This window comes from Muntiacus reevesi, chromosome 5, assembly GCF_963930625.1.
Source record: "Muntiacus reevesi chromosome 5, mMunRee1.1, whole genome shotgun sequence".
In the NCBI taxonomy this organism is placed as follows: domain Eukaryota; kingdom Metazoa; phylum Chordata; class Mammalia; order Artiodactyla; family Cervidae; genus Muntiacus; species Muntiacus reevesi.
The window spans coordinates 123,806,327-123,825,386 of NC_089253.1; the positions used below are offsets into that span (position 1 = coordinate 123,806,327).

The 19,060-nt window shown below is 45.4% G+C and overlaps 1 protein-coding gene across 1 annotated transcript in view; it reads right to left on the bottom strand.

The window, feature by feature from the left end:
- KIF14 (kinesin family member 14) overlaps positions 1 to 11,337 on the bottom strand; it is a 42,419-nt gene extending 31,082 nt beyond the window's left edge. Inside the window, exons 1-7 of the mRNA XM_065936333.1 lie at positions 11,294 to 11,337; positions 6,844 to 8,061; positions 4,874 to 5,128; positions 4,235 to 4,322; positions 2,508 to 2,606; positions 1,465 to 1,517; positions 317 to 347 (exon numbers count right to left, since the gene is read on the bottom strand). Coding sequence (XP_065792405.1) covers positions 317 to 347; positions 1,465 to 1,517; positions 2,508 to 2,606; positions 4,235 to 4,322; positions 4,874 to 5,128; positions 6,844 to 7,928 — 1,611 coding nt within the window. The 5' untranslated portion in view covers positions 7,929 to 8,061; positions 11,294 to 11,337. The remainder of the gene's footprint in view (positions 1 to 316; positions 348 to 1,464; positions 1,518 to 2,507; positions 2,607 to 4,234; positions 4,323 to 4,873; positions 5,129 to 6,843; positions 8,062 to 11,293) is intronic.
- Between the last annotated feature and the right edge of the window lie 7,723 nt (positions 11,338 to 19,060).

Here is a 19,060-nt window from a genome sequence, read left to right on the forward strand (position 1 = left end):
CATATTTATTTACTCATTTGTATTACCATTTTCCAGTTGTTTGTTTTCTTTTTCTGTCTCAGAAACTTGAATCAGGAGATACCTTGAAAAGGTTATTTCTACAACTCTAAACTGACATGATAATCAATTTAAGTTTTTAGTTTAGAAGAGTAATTCTTTTTATTAAAGTTTACACAAACAAAATCAGTTGATTATAAATTAACAAGATTAACCTTTAATTTATGAGAACAGAAAGTAAGGGGAAATATTCTCATGAGTATTTATGACTCTGATCTTTCTATCTAATGGAGAGAAGACAAAATACAATCAACCTTACCTGGATATCAGAATAAGAACTGACAACATTCCTATTTTAAAAAAGCAAAAAGACAAAATCCATTTTACTGATGATTCATCACACCCCTGCTCTTATAAAACCACCACCTATCAATTACATAATTATTCCATGGATATCACAATGGAATAGATATTATTATATTGATTGTGACAGAGCCTTTCATTTTCTCCATTCTAAAAGGTAGGAAATAAAATATAATGCTTTAATTTTATCTAATTTTTTAAAATATGATTTTTCTTAATATAATGAAGAACCTTAGCATTTGAACATTGGAATATCCAAGTCTAAGACATGAGACCAAAAGATAAACTTTAACCCTTATGTTGGCAGAGGTACCCGTATACACACATAGGGTGTGGTTCAGCAAAGGTGTTATGTTCAAGTACAGGTACACATGGGTGTGGGTTTGCGGGTGTCGTGGGTCTCAGCACAATTCCAGATTTACTAAATGGAGTTAAATCTTTTCTCATCACTTTTCTGTTCCCTTAAAAAAGCATTTGGAGTTGAAAGCCAAACAAATGACTGTCAGTATAGTTCTAACTCTAAGCATTCAACTCCATGCCTTCTCCACTCCTCGGCTTAAAGGGACAGATAAAACAAGCAGCTCGAGAAGGAAGGCTGAACTTAGTGGGTAAGCAGGGGAGAGAGAGAAGTCAGATAAAATTCAGGTAACTCCCACTCGGTGTGATTAGTCCTCTATGAGAACGCTTCACAGGCGCCCTGAGAGAGAAACACAAAGAGAAGCAGCTAACTCTCCATTTGGAAAAAGAAGGGACGTCTAATTGGAGCGTATTAAGGCCAGAAGACAGCAGTGACGCAGCTCCTGCAAGTTGCTGGGGGGGGGGGGGGGGGGGGGCGCCCAGGAATACAACACTCCATGCCCACCCACCACACTCACGTGGACAGGCCCCGCTCACCGGCCCACCACACCCACGTGGGCAGGCCCCGCCCCCTGCCCACACGCCACACCCACGTGGACAGGCCCCGCCCCCTGCCCACACGCCACACCCACGTGGACAGGCCCCGCCCCCTGCCCACACGCCACCCACGTGGACAGGCCCCGCCCCCTGCCCACACGCCACACCCACGTGGACAGGCCCCGCCCCCTGCCCACACGCCGCACTCACGTGGACAGGCCCTCGACATACGGGCCGGAGGCCGGGTGCTCGCGCACTCGCAGCTGTGGGCAAACACAGGCTGTGTTAGCACAATACAGATACTCTATATAAAATGGGCTTCTAATCATCTTTTCTTCTGTATTTTGAGTCTACAGTAAAAAGACTTGTCTCCACTTTGCCCAGAAATAAACATAAAGGTTCTCACAGAAACACACCCGCAAGGCACCAGGAAACTGCCTGGGGACCAGGAACCAGTCCCATCCGCAGCGTCTGGCTGTGTTTACTGTGACATCGAATATCTCACAGGTTTGTTATTCTCAAGTCCTGCCGTAGCTACTGTTCATGTGCTCTTAAGTGGCTTTCCACAATACATTCAATTAATTTCAGTTAACACCTTTTTCAGTTTCACATTATACATATTACACTTTATGAGCAGAAATTTTAAAACACATAGAAGTCTTAGAAGGAAATGCTAAATTTTGCTTAAGTCTCTAGATGTTGCCAAAGGCAGATTGAGTGACTTTGAGCAAGTGACCTCTTCAGATTGTAGCTTCTCAAATCTCCACGGTCCTTTTCAAAACTAAAAATCTTTTCATTATAATTGCAGGTTTTTAAAAAGTTTATGCCTTGTGAAACTTTCTATTTCACAGAAAATCTTATCTGTATCAGCTTGCTAAATAATCCAGTGAAATACATATTCTTCAAAAACAAGGCCGTTTTTTTTAAACTGCTACTCTTTTTTTGGCTTCACATACTTTTAGGCATTTTATATTTGACATGTGTGGTCCAACTAAATCTTGGAATATTTCATCTTTAATATTGACACAGTACTTGCTTAAGTAAAATGAGGTTACAGTTAATAACTCATTTAATGTCCACTAACAATAATGTTCAGCTTATTTAGTAAGTGGCAACACAGTTAGACTGCACATCGAAGCATGTGCTATCATATAAGAGCACTGCAGTAATTAAGCCATGTATCATCTTGAGAACTAATGTCACTCTATGCATCAATAAAAACAAATTAAAAACAGTAAGTTTTTAAATCTTACCGTTTGCTTTCTCTGCCCATTTTCACCATTACAAACAAGAAGGTCATGAATTCTTTCATTGTAGACTTCAAAGAAGCTCATCTCAAGGTGGTAGCTGACCTAGCAGAAACAGAAACAAAGCAAACAGTTTATCTGAAAGTCCTTGGATTTCTTACACATCAGATCTCTTAAGGCTCTATGATCCCCATAGAAGCGCTTCCCAGGTGGCTCAGTGGTAAAGAACCCGCCTGCCAAGGCAGGAGACAAGAGACCCGGGTTTGATCCCTGGGTGGGGAAGAGCCCCTGGAGGAGGAAATGGCAACCCCACTCCAGTACTCTTGCCTGGACAATCCCATGGACCGGGAGCCCGGTGGGCTACAGTCCACGGGGTCACGAAGAGTCGGACACAACTGAGAGCCTTAGCAGGCAGCGCGCATACACACATCTCCAGATAAAGAATTCTTACAATTCAACAACAGAAAGACAAACAGTCAATTAAAACAGGCAAAGGAGTGAACAGGCATTTCTCCAAAGCAGATGCACAGTCAACAGACACAAGAAAAGGTGCCCAACACCGCAGGTCAGCAGGAAAAAGAAGCTCAGAGCTATGGTCAGAAGCCACTTCACACCCACGAGGACGGCTGCAGTCAAGGAAACAGAAAACAGCGAAGCTGGTGAGAGCTGGAATCGGAACCTCCAGGCCTGCGGCTGGGAATGTAAAATGGTCCCGGTGATGCGGAAAACGGCTGGCAGTTCCTCAAAAGGTTCGGCATAGACTTTATCCAGCAATTTCACATTTACCCAAAGACTTACAAATAAATTCAAATAAAAATTACTCAAATAAAAATTGTACACCAATATTCACAGCAGCACTAGATAGTGGGTTGGCCAAAAAGTTCCTTTGGGTTTTCCATCAGATGGTGTAAATAAACTTTTTGGCCAACCCAATAACTAAAAGATAAAAACAGCCGAAGCATCAACAGATGAATGATAAAGAACACGCGGTGTGTACATACAATGGAATACTACTGACCCACAAGGAGGAACGAAGAGGTGATACCTGCTGTACCCTCGTGAACCTCAGGCTGCAGGACACTCCATTTGCAGGAAGTGTCCAGGATTGTAGGAAAATTACAAAGTCTCAGACTACCCTCCAAACCAAACGAAACAGAATCTCCAGCAGCTTTTCAGCAGGTACACACACATACATGCACACGACGGCCTCCTGACACATTCTGGGGGGCTCTTCTCATCAAGCAAACATGGGCAGAACCGGTCTTGCAGGCTGCCTGGCAGACAGCTGAGCGCACGCAGGATGGGGTGAGGGCGTGGGCAGCCGGTGCCGGGACAGGCCCAGGCGTGAGCGGCGGGGACCTCGACCCTGGGCTGAGTCTGCAGGCCGCCCCCCAGTCTCCTGTTGCCGCTGCCATGACCCTGACCCCTGCTGTCCTTGGGGGGGCATGCGCCCCGACCGCAGACACACGCGATGGTGGGGTCACTGCACACCCCGTCCGCACAGCTGGTAGAGCCGAGGAAGCGGAGAAGACCGGGAGGGCGCCCTCGTCTCTGCCCCCCAGGAGGAACCGCCCCGCGTCTGGAGCCCGCTCCCCACGCCACCGTCCCGGGCAGAGGGGCCAGAGAGCACACCGTCTGCCGAGTTCTTCCTTAGCGGCCACGGCTCTGATTTTAACTTTGTTTGACCGTTTTCTACTCAAATGAGAAGGCTTACAGAGACCATGACAACATACCTCTTGGGTTTGTTTTTTGGCTATTTCAGCAAAAATATCTTCACAAAATCTTGGAATTATTCCTGGTTCTTCATTAAAGCCCATCATCCTACAAAATACATTATGAGTTGGGGGGAGTAAAACTAATTAGGTTTTAACATTCTTTGCAGGGAAAGTAAACCTAAATTTCCTCTTCTATAAAGTGGGGTAGGTAAAAAAAAAGAATAAAGTGGGGTAATTAAGAACTATCTAATTCAGAGTCATCTAGCACAGGGCCTGGAATATAGTAACAACTCGATAAATGTTAGCTACTATTAAAATTCAGGTATTTCCTCCCAGGACAGGTAGTAGAGCCAGACCACTGATGAGATGACTTGCTTGTGATTCTCACAACACAATTTCCAAAATAACCTCTCTGAGCTTCAGTTTACACAAGAGATAGAATTTACAGTAAAGCGGGGTCAATGATACTGACAAGGGAAACAGTATCTCACGCATAAACAGAAGCCCAGAAATTAAGCAACTTGCAGAACTGGAGTGTAAAATGGATGAGACTTAGCCCAGAGCAGTGCAGTTTCAAAAAGATATTCTATCAAACTATGTTCTTCTCATAAAAGATATGAATGTTTCTGGAAGGTCGGATTTCACAACACAGCTTACGTGTATGACTTTCCAGAGCCAGTCTGGCCGTACGCGAACAGACAGGTGTTGAAGCCTTGGAAGGCCTGTCCCAGCAGCGGGGCCGCCAGCGCCTGGTACACGGCCATCTGGCTCGCGAAGCGCGGGTGGCGCTCGTCCACGGACCAAAAGGAAAGATCGTACGCAAAGCTGTACACCTGTCGCGTGCCAGGGTGCTCCACGGCGATTTCCTCCCCGTCCAGGAAGACCACCTGAGGCGCTCCTTCTCTCTCCTCCCTTTCAAAAGAAGCACAGAGAAAACTATCGTTATTGCAATTATTCTGAGTATTATTTCCACAGAATATAATAAGGACTTCAGACTAAAGTATAACGTTCCTCCAGGGCAAGACGGCGCTTTAGATTCTGTGGGACGTGCAGAGCAGCACACATCATGATAGTGAGTTCCCTAAATCTATTTCCGCAGTTCCAGTGCCACTGCTCAAAGGAAAAGCGGAATTGCAGATTTCTTATCCAGAAAATTCCCCTACTTGGACAGGATTTTCCATCTTCTTCCTTTTCCTCTTAAGTTCTCCCTTTTCTCATCCTGTCCCCTGAAATCTGCCTGTTCTAACCTGGAAATGTATTCAAAAACATCATAAAGAATTTCTGGAGGTACGAATCTATACAAAGCTGGCAAAAAACAAAAGCACAGTTTCCACAAACTCAGATACAAGTTTGAATTGAAGTGTCTTTGGGAAGCTAGGTACGTCTCTGTGACTGCAAAGGTCCTTCCTCCTTAAAATCATCTCCCTTAAAACTCTGACTGTTCACATCCACCCCGCTTCTATCTCAGACTCAGGAGGAAATCTTTTTGCCCTACAGCTGCAGAAAAACAGAATGAGCCCTTGTCTGGCCACACAATTCTCTTTTTGACCCCAACTCTGCTTAGATGAGAATTCACTGTGGAAACCACCCTTCTCGTCCTCCCCGTGGCCCTGCTGTAAGCTGCTTTGGGGTCCACGCTCTGTCCCTTTAGGACCAACCCCCGTGCGGGCTGTCCCGCTGCTTCTCTGCCCTGGGCAGTCCTAAGGCTCTCCCCAAGTTCTCTTCCCTTATCACTAACCCCACATTTTCACCAAAAGGCTCAAAGCCCTGCAGAAGCTGCCTGAACTGCTGGCCATTCAGGTTCAAACCAGGGGTCTGTCCACACTGCAGTCACTACGCGTGCATGCTATGTTGTTTCGGCATGCTGGACTCTGCTGTAGCCCGCCAGGCTCCTCCGTCCATGGGATTCTCCAGGCACGAGTACGAAGTGGGTTGCCATGCCCCCTCCGGGTGAACTTTCAGACCTAGGGATGGGAACTGTGTCCTGCGTGTCCTGCATTGGCAGGTGGATTCTCTGCTGCTGGCCACCTGGGAAGCCGCAGGACCACCAAACCCTCCTCCAGCTCACTTAGATCCACAACAGACCTAAAAAAACTACTGACTCTGTGAAGTCTTCACAGTTGTCCTCGGAGCATTTAAAAATAATCAGATGCTACAGTCACACCAGGCGGGTCCATCTTTTTCTCACCCACAGGCACTCGTGGGGAGAGCTTTTTGCCATCAAAGTCAAACCTCACAGAACAGAGTGTGCACAACCACGACATGTCACAGACGATAAGGCGATGACCACCACCCTGGAAAGGGTTTGGAAGGACCTATTTGGGGAACGAGTGACTGGCTGTTATTCTTTTTAAGAGAAAGGTAGAAGACACCACCATATATTACAGATTTGAAAGCAGACTGCCTTAGAGACTAAAGTCATTCAGACTTTTAAAACATATATCTGGAGAAACTCGCATTTGCAAAATATGGTGGTTTCGATTTTTTTATTTTATAGCCAATCATCGAAAATATCCACATACTACCACTGAACCGAGAAGTTCCGTCTGTAAACAGGCAGCGCCGGCCGGCATGAAGACGCACCGACCCGCTGAGCAGTTGGCCTGGATAAAAAGCGGGTCACCTACCGGTTGCTGAAAGGCCTGACTCTGACGGCCACCGTCACCTGGCTGGTCTCCACCTTCAGGGGGTCTGTTTCTGCAGAGGTTTTCTGAAGTGCCGTTTCTTCCTCAAGAAGGAATGTATTTTCACGCTCCCCTTCCTTCTGACTTGCGAGCAGAGAGCTCTGGGGCGTCTGTTTAACCTGAAGGGTGGGCCTCCTGTTTCTCAGAACCAAGGCAGCGGGGCTCCGAGGCTGCAGGACGCCACGCCTGGGTGTCGACCTGGGCTCTGAAATACACTTCGAGGGCGTCCTTTTCTCTAAGCTCTCAAATCTCCGTGGAAGTTTCGCGGCTTGCTTCGCAGCACCCCTGTGACGCGAGGTCCCTGCCCCTGACACTTCGATCTCTAACCTGCTCTCGGTAGGCCTAATCGCCAAGCTCGCTGCGCGAACAGCTTCAGTCTGACCCTGGGAACCGGTGGGCGCTCGCTCACGTAGGGACTTGAGGGCGACGCCCTCACCCGCCCCGCGGAGGGCAGAACCCGTCGCTGCGCATTTTCCATCAGCCTTCATGTCAAGGTCTTTCGGGTCTGGAGTTAAAGGTACAGAAGGTGCAACAGGCAAGTTTTTGTCACCGTTTACAGTCTTTACATTTATACCAGTTTCTGGTGAAGGCCGACTATCTTCTGTCCTGCTGCCCACATTCTGCGTCCCTTTCCACTTTTCCACACCATCTGTCTTAGTCCGACGCTGTAATGCAAGGCGTGCTTCTGCCGTTCTCGCACCTGCGTCTCCCGACTCACGGCCAAGCAAAGAGGGTTCCTTGCTCCTGGTCGCTCTCCTCTGAAGTGTCAGCCTCCCCACAGGGTTGGGAGAGAGGGGCGTGTCCTCTGTTTTCTTACAGGCAGAAATAACGTAAGTGCTGTTGATGCCTCTGGTTTTACTTGCAGATCTCAGTAACGGATCATCATTTTCACACACTGACAAGTCCGACTTCGAATGCAGCTTCAGCTTGCTGCCCTGGGGGAGGACACTCAGGGATGACGTCTTTGTGGAGGAAGAAATGCCAAGGAGATCGCTGTCATTTCTGCTGTGTGCAGTGGAAGCTGACATGGTGGCAGAAAGTTTTTGTTTTTTTTTTTAGAAAGTTATTTTTAAAAAGAATGTTGCTGAAGAAATGTTAAGCTCTTCTTTAGACATTCATCTGACTTCTGGCCATTTCTTATGCAACAGTTTCCGAAATTATCTGATAAAATAAAATAAATAAAATTTAGACTGCACAGATTACAAACAGACTTCAAAAACATGAGGACCTTCCATGGGAAAGTGACTTCTCAGGGGCATACATTAGGTCATGATCTCCACTGAGATATCCTTCCCAAGCAGCTTCAGACAAATCTCTGACCTCAAAGACCACACAGTCATTGCTCAACAAATATGTGCTAAGATCCCAGGAGGTGCCAGGCCCTCTAGTGGATACTATTAATTTCAAAGACAAAACTCTATTTTCATTTCCTTAGTCTAAAAGGAACGTACAGATAAAGACTGTATCAGTTCAAATGTGCCAGGTGACTTAAAAAGATGTAAAAAGCACATCAAAGGAGATATAAGAATAGTCAATAAGCACATAAAATGATGCTCAACATCATGGGTCATTAGGGAAAAGCAAGTCAAAACTATAATGAGATACCACATCATACCCATTAGGATGGAAACGAGCCAAAAAAAAAAAAAAAGCAGAAAACAAGTATTGACAAGAACATGAAGAAATTGGTATGCTTGTAAACTGTTGCTGGGAATGTAAAATGGTACAACCACTATGAAAAACAGTATGGATGACCTCAAAAAATTAAAATCAGCATATACTAAGTCACTTCAGTTGTGGCTGACTCTTTGCGACCCCAGGGACTGTAGCCCGCCAGGCTCCACTGTCTGTGGGGTTGTCCAGGCAAGAACACTGGAGTGGGTTGCCAGGCCGTCCTCCAGGGGATCTTCCCGACCCCGGGATCGAGCCCACCTCTCTTATGTCTCCTGCGTTGGCAGGCAGGTTCTTTACTAGTGCCACCAAATTAGCATAGGATCTAGCAATTCCACTTCTGGGTATACACCTAAAAGGATTGAGAGTAGGGTCTCAAATGAAGAGATATCTCTATACCCATGTTCACAGCAGCATTATTCACAATAGATAAAACAGGGACACAACTTGAATGTCCACTGACCAATGAATGGCTTACCAAAACGTGATATATTCATACAATGGAAAATTATTCAGCCTTGAAAAGGAAAGAAATTCTGCAATATGCTACAATATTGGTGAACCTTGAGGACATTATATTAAGTGAAATAAGCCAGTCCCAAAAAGACAAATAATATATGGTACCACTTATATCAAGTACTTACAGTAGTTAAAATCATCAGCAGAAAGTATAATGGTGGTGGCTAGGGAAGGGAGAACGGAGAGTTATTTAATAGATGTAGAATTTCAGATCGACCCGATAACAAGAGTTATGGGGTGGATGGCAGTGATGACCATATATTTAAGGATGTACATTTTTAAATGGTTAAAATGATAAATGCTAGAAAAGAGAACATGTCAGCAGAGATTTTTTTTTAAGTGCCCCCCAGCTTGGGGAGCAGCAAGGGGGACTGAGAGACCAAAGTTAAAGACTGGAGTGAAGCATTTCCACACCTGTTGAATGCACATGGCATGCAAGGAGGCCTCAGGGAGATGAGTCTGAGAGGCGTCTCAAGGCAGACCATACCCAAATAAACACCAGAGACAATAAGTATAAGCACTGTAAAGTAACTGCTGTGTTGAGAAAACTTACGCAAGATCAGTTAGGTATTCAGCCTGCCCTAGCAGTTAGACAACAAAGTTGACAGGAATGTAAGTAAATATGTGTCAACAATATCTATCCAGTAGTCATGTTTAGAAGAAAAGAGAACAGCAGAGACAGCTAAGAGGTCTAGCTTCCCGTCAACGCTGCATCAAACTGGTTATATTGATGTAAACATGTCTTCAAATTTGCATGTCTGATTCTAACTTGCAAAATGACATCTGATCAAACTATTTCATTGTGAAGGCAAATAAAGGAACCCTCATTTAAAACGGAGCTAGGGGCGGGGGTGGGGGGTATCTGAACAGGAGCTCTCAGGTTTTATCCCTTGCTATTTTTCACAGACTACATGAAGAACCTACTTCACAGCCCAGGGCAAAGAGGAAGAAAAGTTTCATCCTCACCTAGCAATGGCCCAGCCAATGAGAAAACTAGCAGCTGAGCCACTGGGAGGTCATCACCACCCAGGCTGTCCCTCTCCCCCGATGGACTATCATTGAATTCCCTCCTCTTCTCCACACAGGCAGGCCTCATCTGGCTGAGGGACTTCACTTCATTGCCCCTTCTGCATTTTTTAAAAACTGAACGTTTGTAGCAACTGTGTGTCAGCAAGTCAGTGCCGTTTTCCCAAGTGAGCATCTGCTCACTTCAGGTCAGTGTCACGCTCTGGAAATTCTCACAACACTTGAAACGTTTCCATCAAATGCCACTGGTCCAGGTGATCTATGGCCAGTGGTCTTTGATGTTAGTAGGAGGACTCCCTAAAGATTCTGATGATGGTTACCATTTTTACCAACCAAGTATTCTAAACGAAAGTACATACATTGTTCTTTAGACATAATACTATCACACACATAAGGGGCTACAATGTAGTACATGTATAACTCTTCAGTGAAACAAAACATTCATAAGTCTCCCTGAGCCCACACAGTCTGGGACCAGTTGCCCCTCTCTTGGAGCTGGTCCTCACTTGAAGCTCGCCCTGAGCTGCAGCTCTCTGCTGCTCCCACCTAGACTCTTCCTGCTAATACAGCAACTAACCCTCGTATTTTTAAAATCAACCCCAGAGATCATGACTCTGGAAGAACAAAACAACAAAGGTTCATTTTTAAGTAACCTGTGCAAGTTCTAAATCATTAACAATCATGCCAGGATGGAAGCATCTCCCATCACCTTCTAACTAAAAGCAGGCAATTTTAAAGATTTCCTGATGCGGAAGTAAATACAGAAGCAAGAAGAGACTGAGGACTTGACCCGCAGCTGAAAACCGGGTGCTATTTACAAGGAGCAAGACAGCTCTGGGTCCGGGGAGGGGCGGGGGTGCGCCCCGGGACACTGGAGGGAAGGGGTGCCCAGACTCCGGGGTGGGTTCTCAGCGGCCATCCAGCCGCCCTGCGGCCACGCGCCCCGAAGACGCCCTCCGAGGGGTCCGTGGCGGCGAGGGCGCGGCCCTCCCGGGAGAACCCCGGCCCGCCCCCCTTGGGGACCCTCGCACCCGTCCCCGGGGACCCCGCACCTTCCCTCCCCGGGGACCCCCCGCCCTCCCCTCCCCGGGGACCCCTGGCCCTCCCGGACTCCCGAGCTGGCCACCACCCCACCCCTTCCCGCACCGACGCGCCGCCCCCAGACCGCAGCCCCCACCTCGCAGGCTCCCGGCCTCCTCGCGCCGCTCACGCCTCCGCCGCCGCCCCGCGGTTTGAATGCGCGCCCCGCCCTCTGATTGGCTGCCGGGCGCCGCGCACGCACGTCCTCCCGGAAACGCGCGCGCATCTCCTAGACAACGGCCCCGCCTCCCGGGCTGCGCGCGCCGAGCGGGGCGCGGCCGTCTCGGAGCAGGGACGCGGACTGCGGGCGGCGCGGGCGCGCTTGGGGAGCGGGGGCGCGGACTCCGAGTGGCGGGGGCGCGCTCGGGGGACTTGGCGGAGGACCCGGACGCTGATGCGCTTGTCCAGCCCCGGAGCAAAGTGACCACCGTCCGTCCACGTCGCCCCAGAACTTCTCTGTGCAGAAATAGCTGCTTGCCCGCAAGGTAGTCACAGCCATTCACGCTTTTCTAGGCTTTCTTGTGCAAAAGCTAGTGATGGAAAGTGCGCTGAATGCCTTAGATGGAAGTTTTTCATTTAATCCTGAATATTTTACCAGGTAAATATTAATATGATTCCCCAGTTTACCAGTGAGGGACTGAAGTTTACAGTTAAGCTTGTGAAAAATTAGACAGCTAGCTGGAGGTGTAACTAGAATTACAAACCCATCTCGTGAGATATCACTCAGTTTCTAGAAATATCCTAATAAGGTTTTGAAGCATGAAAAAATAAGTATACTTGCTGAAAACTAACCAGATGAACGAGACGAACTCTAGTCGAAACGATATTTTTAAGTAACTTTTTTAAACAGTGAAAAGTGCAGATAAAGAAATTGGATTCAGTGGGATAGAAAGAAACTAGAATGGACTCAATGTACAGAAAAATTGAATGTATAATAAAATGCTCATTCTAAAACTCTCTAAAAATCATTCTAAAATTTATTAAAATTAAGTTCTAGAGCAACCATCAGAAAAAAAGAATGTAGTATTTATCAGGTCTGTGGGAAAATGATCAAGTCTAGAGAGCGAAAGAAGATATGGCAAAGGAGAAGACTGACAAACACATAAAAATTCTAAACTCATAGACAGTTCAAAATAATGAAAAGAAAATGTAGTAAACTAGAAAAATACATTAAATATAACAAGATATAAAGATACCTTTCAATATTACAAGTAAAAGAAGTTTATCAGTAGAAGTTTATAGTTCAGTTCAGTTCAGTCGTGTCCGACTCTTTTCGACCCCATGAACCGCAACATGCCAGGCCTCCCTGTTCATCGCCAACTCCCAGAGTTTACCATTTAGTCGCTGATGCCATCCAGCCATCTCATCCTCTGTCGTCCCCTTCTCCTCCTGCCCTCAATCTTTCCCAGCATCAGGGTCTTTTCAAATGAGTCAGTTCTTCACATCCGCTGACCAAAGTATTGGAGTTTCCGCTTCAACATCAGTCCTTCCAGTGAACACCCAGGACTGATCTCCTTTAGGATGGACTGGTTGGATCTCCTTGCAGTCCAAGGGACTCTCAAGAGTCTTCTCCAACACCACAGTTCAAAAGCATCAGCTTTATACTCCAACTCTCACGTCCATACGTGACCACTGGAAAAACCATAGCCTTGACTAGATGAACCTTTGTTGACAATGTAATGTTTCTACTTTTTAATATGCTGTCTAGGTTGGTCACAACTTTCTTTCCAAGGAGTAAACGTCTTTTAATTTCATGGCTGCAGTCACCATCTGCAGTGATTTTGGAGCCCCCAAAAATAAAGTTAGCCACTGTTTCCACTGTTTCCCCATCTATTTGCCCTGAAGTGATAGGACTGGATGTCATGATCTTAGTTTTCTGAATGTTGAGCTTTGAGCCAACCTTTTCACTCTCCTCCTTCACTATTTGCTCAACAAGCATTTATTGAGCTGCTTTTACCTGTCAGAGCTTACACTGAGCAGTAGGGAGAGAAGCGAGTGGGTGTGGACCCTCCTCTCAAGCAACTTACCAGTTTCTGTCACTAGAAATGTGCACTTTTAATTCTGATGCAAAAATCGCTGGTACTGAAATTGTAAAGAAAAAATTTTTTTTTTACTTATACCTAAATTTTTTTTATGGTTGCATTTAATGGCTGGGTTTTACATTTCATTTTTATCTGAATTATTTTTGTGTGTACACCCACTCACTTCTATCCCTACTGTTTAGTGTAAGGTCTGACATGTAAAAGAAGCTCAGTAAATACTTGCTGAGTAAATACCAGACCCCTCTAGAAAGCAATATGATCATTTTTAGAAGGAAACATAAAAAGATCCATATTCTTTGCCCTAGTTACTTACTGCACTACAAAAATTTATTCTTAGAAAATGTTTCAGTAGAAACCAAATAGTTTGTGGGCCCCAAACAGAAAAACTCTGCATGGCTTACCATAAGAGCATGCATTAAATGGTTAAAAATAAGGGGGAAAATAATAAATTATATTACAACAATTGAAGTCATTAAAGTTGCAATTACAAATTAACTGGCGGACAGTGCACGGCCTGAGGACCTGCCTCCGCCCCAGGCTGAGCACAGGATGGAGCAGGGCTTTGTCTGTGCCCGCTGAGCCCCCCGCGCCTGGCACAGCAGTCACAGGACTCGCTTCCTGCACACACGTCCCTCTTCTTCTTCTTGCTCTGCATGAAGCTCCTGATTTATTTCCAACTACGGGAACAATCCTCAACAGAATCAAGAGCCCCCTGTGAGCCAGCTCCGGGTTACACAAGAGGGATTTCAGTCTGTTATTTATCACACTGAGATGGTGTTCCTCTCTTCAGATCCTGCCCACAGCTCGCCAGCAGGGAAAGTCACTTCTGGGGACCTCCGCTTCTGCATCTGGGAGTTGCAGATGCAAATGCCACCTACCTTAGAGAGTCATCGTGAGGATTAAATTAGATTATGCGTGCAAAGTGCTTAGTGTGCAGCTGGGTACAGGATTATGCTCTACAAACGTAAGCTACTAAATTGCATCGCCTAAAAGCATTCTCCAAAATGCTGCAGCGCCCTGGCCAGTACTGACGCACCGCGATCACGCATGCACAGGCTGTCTGCTGCAGTGGTGACACATTTTACTTTATGAAGGTTGAGGATTATGACTTAATCCCTAGAAATAACTGCAAGATGAAATAGCTTGTTCTTTTGTACGGGACTTACTGGACTCTATTAGAAATCAGGAGAAAGCAATGAAAAACCATCTCCAAGGGGAAGCAGAACTAATCTCCATTTTGCTCTAACATGATTAGCATTTTTTAGAACTTCGGATCTTCTATGCTTTTTGATGGAAGAAAGAAAAAGGAATCTATACACCTGAAACTAACATGGTATTGTAAATCAACTATACTTCATTAAAAAAAATAAAATAATATTGAACTAAAAATAAAAAGGAGTCTAGAGAATGCAGATGTGACCACACAAGGTTCAAGGGTGAGCAGCCCGCAGGCAGCGCACTTCATCTCCAGCCCTGGGGCCTCGAGTCTAGACTTTGGGGACACGTCATCTCCTCCAACATCCATACACGTGGTGTCAGAGCGCTGCCCCTTCCCCCTGCTTCAGGCAGGCGGAATATTTCCTCACTATGACACAGCTGCTGATTAAAACACCTTGTAGTTCAAACCTGTCTTCGGATTTGACTCCTTAAAATAATAGCTCCTCCAGGAATCTAAAGTCATACAATCTGCTTGCCACTTGGATCACTTTACCTCTCTATCCCTTGGCTTCTTGGCCTGTAAAAGGACGAGATGTCAATAATAACTAGGAAAACCAAACCAGACAGTGTAAGAGAAATTATTAGAAACAGATGACACATGACTGTAAATTTTAATTGATGCATTTTGCTTTATTGACTACGCCAAAGCCTTTGACAGTGTGGATCACAACAGACTGGAAAATTCTTAAAAAGATGGCAGTACCAGATGACCTGACCTGCCTCCTGAGAAATCTGTATGCAGGTCAAGAAGCAACAGTTAGAACTGGACATGGAACAACAGACTGGTTCCAAATAGGAAAAGGAGTACGTCAAGGCTGTATATTGTCACCCTGCTTATTTAACTTATATGCAGAGTATATCATGAGAAACGCTGGGCTGGATGAAGCACAAGCTGGAATCAAGATTGCCAGGAGAAATATCAGTAACCTCAGATATGCAGGTGACCCCACCCTTATGACAGAAAGTGAAGAAGAACTAAGGAACCTCTTGATGAAAGTGAAAGTGGAGAGTGAAAAAGTTGGCTTAAAACTCAACATTCAGAAAACTAAGATCATGGCATCTGGTCCCATCACTTCATGGCAAATAGATGGGGAAACAATGGAAACAGTGAGAGACTTTATTTTTGGGGGTACCCAAATCACTGCAGATGGTGATTGCAGCCATGAAATTAAAAGATGCTTACTCCTTGGAAGAAAAGCTATGACCAACCTAGACAGCATATTAAAAAGCAGAGACATTACTTTGTCAACAAAGGTTTGTAGTTAAAGCTATGGTTTTTCCAGTAGTTATGTATGGATGTGAGAGTTGGACTATAAAGAAAACTGAGCGCCGAAGAATTGATGCTTTTGAACTGTGATAGAGAAGACTCTTGAGAGTCCCTTGGAGTGCAAGGAGATCCAACCAGTCCATCCTAAAGGAAATCAGTCCTGAATGTTCATTGGAAGGACTGATGCTGAAGCTGAAACTCCAACACTTTGGCCAGATGTGAAGAACCAACTCATTGGAAAAGACCCTGATGCTGGGAAAGATTGAGGGCAGGAGGAGAAGGGGACGACAGAGGATGAGATGGTTGGATGGCATCACTGACTCGACGGACATGAGTTTGAGTAAACTCTGGGAGTTGGTGATGGACAGAGAACCCTGGCCTGCTGCAGTCCATGGGGTCGGAGTCGGACATGACTGAGCTACTGAACTGAACTTCTTTAATCCACCAGAGGGAGACAAACCAAAAGAAAACGTTTAGAAAGTGTTCAGAAGTAAAGCGAGCACATTCAAAGACTTCTATTATGTTAAGATAAAGAAAACTGATTAACTCATGCTAATTAATGGTCGTAGCATGCAAATCTATCGCAATTTATCCAAATTCATAATTTTCAAATTATTAAAATAAGGGTATGTTATCTGGCTGTACAAAAAAAAGAAAAAACAAACCTGCAGGTGTTTGTATTTGGCTGCATTTTAGGATCCGTGATAAAAAAAAAGAAATAAGTGCAACAAGACTATGGGAATTAATTTTAAAGCCCAGAACAGAAGTGGAGGAAAAGTGATCAGAGCTGAGCTCCATCTCCGCTCCGTGGAGGGACCAGAGGTGAATCTCCCTGTATCGTTCCCTCACCTCTGAATCCAATTTCTGGATTAAATTATCCAGTGAGAGTGAAGGTCGCTCAGTCATGTCAGACTCTCTGTGACCCCATGGACTGTGGCCCTCCAGGATCCTCTGTCCATGGAATTCTCCAGGCCAGAATACTAGAGTGGGTAGCCGTCCCCTTCTCCAGGGAACCTTCCCAACCCAGGGATGGAACCCAGGTCTCCTGCGTTGCAGGAGGATTCTTTAGCGTCTGAGCCACCAGGGAAGTCCCTAAATTATCCAATAAGGCAGTATTCCTGAGTCCCTGCTTTGTGTGAGGTGTGTCGTTATCTCCTTTCGTCTCCGCAGCCCCGTGGGGTGGTGCTGTGGTCGTCATCACCGCCGTCTTGCACAGGAGGAAACTGCGTTTGCAGGCAGTCAGACGATCTGCCTGGTAGTCCTGGCCTATTTAGGTCCCAGAGCCAAGTTCAGAACTCAGGGAATGGGGCTTCCTCCCCCGTGCCCGGCAGGGCTCCCCTGAACTGCTGTTAACAAAGATTCTTTCTAGCTCTCACATTTCTGTGACGCTGTGATAAGCACACGAGTTAAACAAATGTAAGGGTGGTTTTAATCTCTCATATTTTGTATTTTCTCTCTAAATTCTGATATAGGTTACACCGAGAGTCTTGGAAGCAGGCACATCACAGGCTTGTGTTTGGATGTGGCTGATGAAATCTTTACTATCACTCAGCGACATCAGCGAAATATGTTTAGCAACACTGCCAGGAATTTTAAAAAGAAACAATTACATTAAGCAAGTAATCCTTTTTTTAATAGAAAAAGAAAAGGACTCAGGGATTAGTCAATGTTCCAGACACTCTTTTCTCTTTGAATGGTTTGCTGGTTTCATTCCAGAGAAGATTAGTAAGATTTGGAACCGTTGGCAACCCCAAAGCCTACCGGGTAACCTATTTCTATATAAAGGGAGCTCTGGGACTCACTTACGAAGAACATTTCTGGTTTTTTTTTAAAAAAGGCTGAGCTTGACCTTCGATCAGATGTCTTCTCCCGACGGTGGTTTGCCCAAGGTCATTTCTGACATCTAGTTAAAAATGCTGCTGACGCTTCCAAGTAGAATTGGAGCTATTTTTCTAAAGTGGGGAGTAAAAGAGTTTGGTGTCACTTAATTTCCAACAAATCTAAAAACATGGTCTCAGTAAGAATGTTGAATTTGTATAAATCATTCAGCTCTCCATCTTAAGCCCCAAGTAGTTTATATTCACATAGCATTTACTGGTAAATTATAATTTACCAGCATTCACTGGTAAATTGAGGATATGGAATTGTCTAAACTGATACAAAGTTAGTTTGTGGGTTCACATGAATCAGTCTCCTCACTTAAGCAGCGTAGAAAAGATTGTGCCGAGCGACTGCTCGCCTTCCTTGTGGCTTTCAGACGGCAGCTGCCAAATGAGAGGCCACCTGGACCGCAAGAATTATCCGTCACAGCCTTGCGGTGGGAGAAGGGCATGCTCACCAGCCTTGCAGCCTCATGAATAATTCCACACCCGTCCACAGGCCTCTGCGCGTTTGCAGAAGGCTCTTTTTTTTTTTTCCCCCTTAGACCACAGTCTGTTCTCTGACTCACTCAGGGCAGGAAAAAAAGAAATCCACCATCAGAAAGAGTTCTGCATTTCTTTTTCAGATCCAACAGTCCGGATGCAACAGAGAGTGTAGTGTTCTGTTCGGATTAATGTTTCTCAGTTCTGGCAGCGCGGGGATGAATAAGGGTGGTATTTTCTGTTCTCTGTGATGACAGTGTTTCCCCACGCCGGGATGGGGGTTTGTGTGCACTTTATGGGTTTAATTCATGTGAATTGATATGAAACAATGCCCAAAGAACTAGTCTTCCCCAATGTCCTTTATTTCTCCCAGCTGCATGTCTCCAATATTATTAATTAAATCACCACCATTCCCTGGCCCCAAACGTCCACTCCAGATGACAGCAATATCAGGCCTGAGCAGTCTGACTTCATCTTCCTGAGAAAAAGAAAGTGAAACAAACTTCTGACTGATCAGTTTGTTCCATCTCCTGGATTTAACAAGGGGAATGAAGCCTGCGGGCCTGGAAATCTGTTCCACCCTATTAATGTTGAGAGCAGAGCTCTCCAATATAATGAGAATTGTGAATCTTAAAACAGAGACTTGCCTGCTGTCCAGAGGTTAAGACTGTGCTCCTAATACAAAGGTCCTACCTTCGACCCGTGATTGGGGAACTAAGACTCCGCATGCTGCAGGGCATGGCCAAAAAAAATTTTAATCTTATAGCAGCCGTAGTAAGAAAAGGAAAAGAAAAGGGTGATTCTTTTTAATGGTATATTTTATTTAACCCAACATATCAGAAATGGCATTTCCATATGTAATTAACCTAAAATGTTTAATTGAGGTATAGCTGATTTGCAATATTATATAACTGTGTACAACATAATTGTACATACAGGGTGCAACACCGTGATTCACACTCTTTAAAGACCAC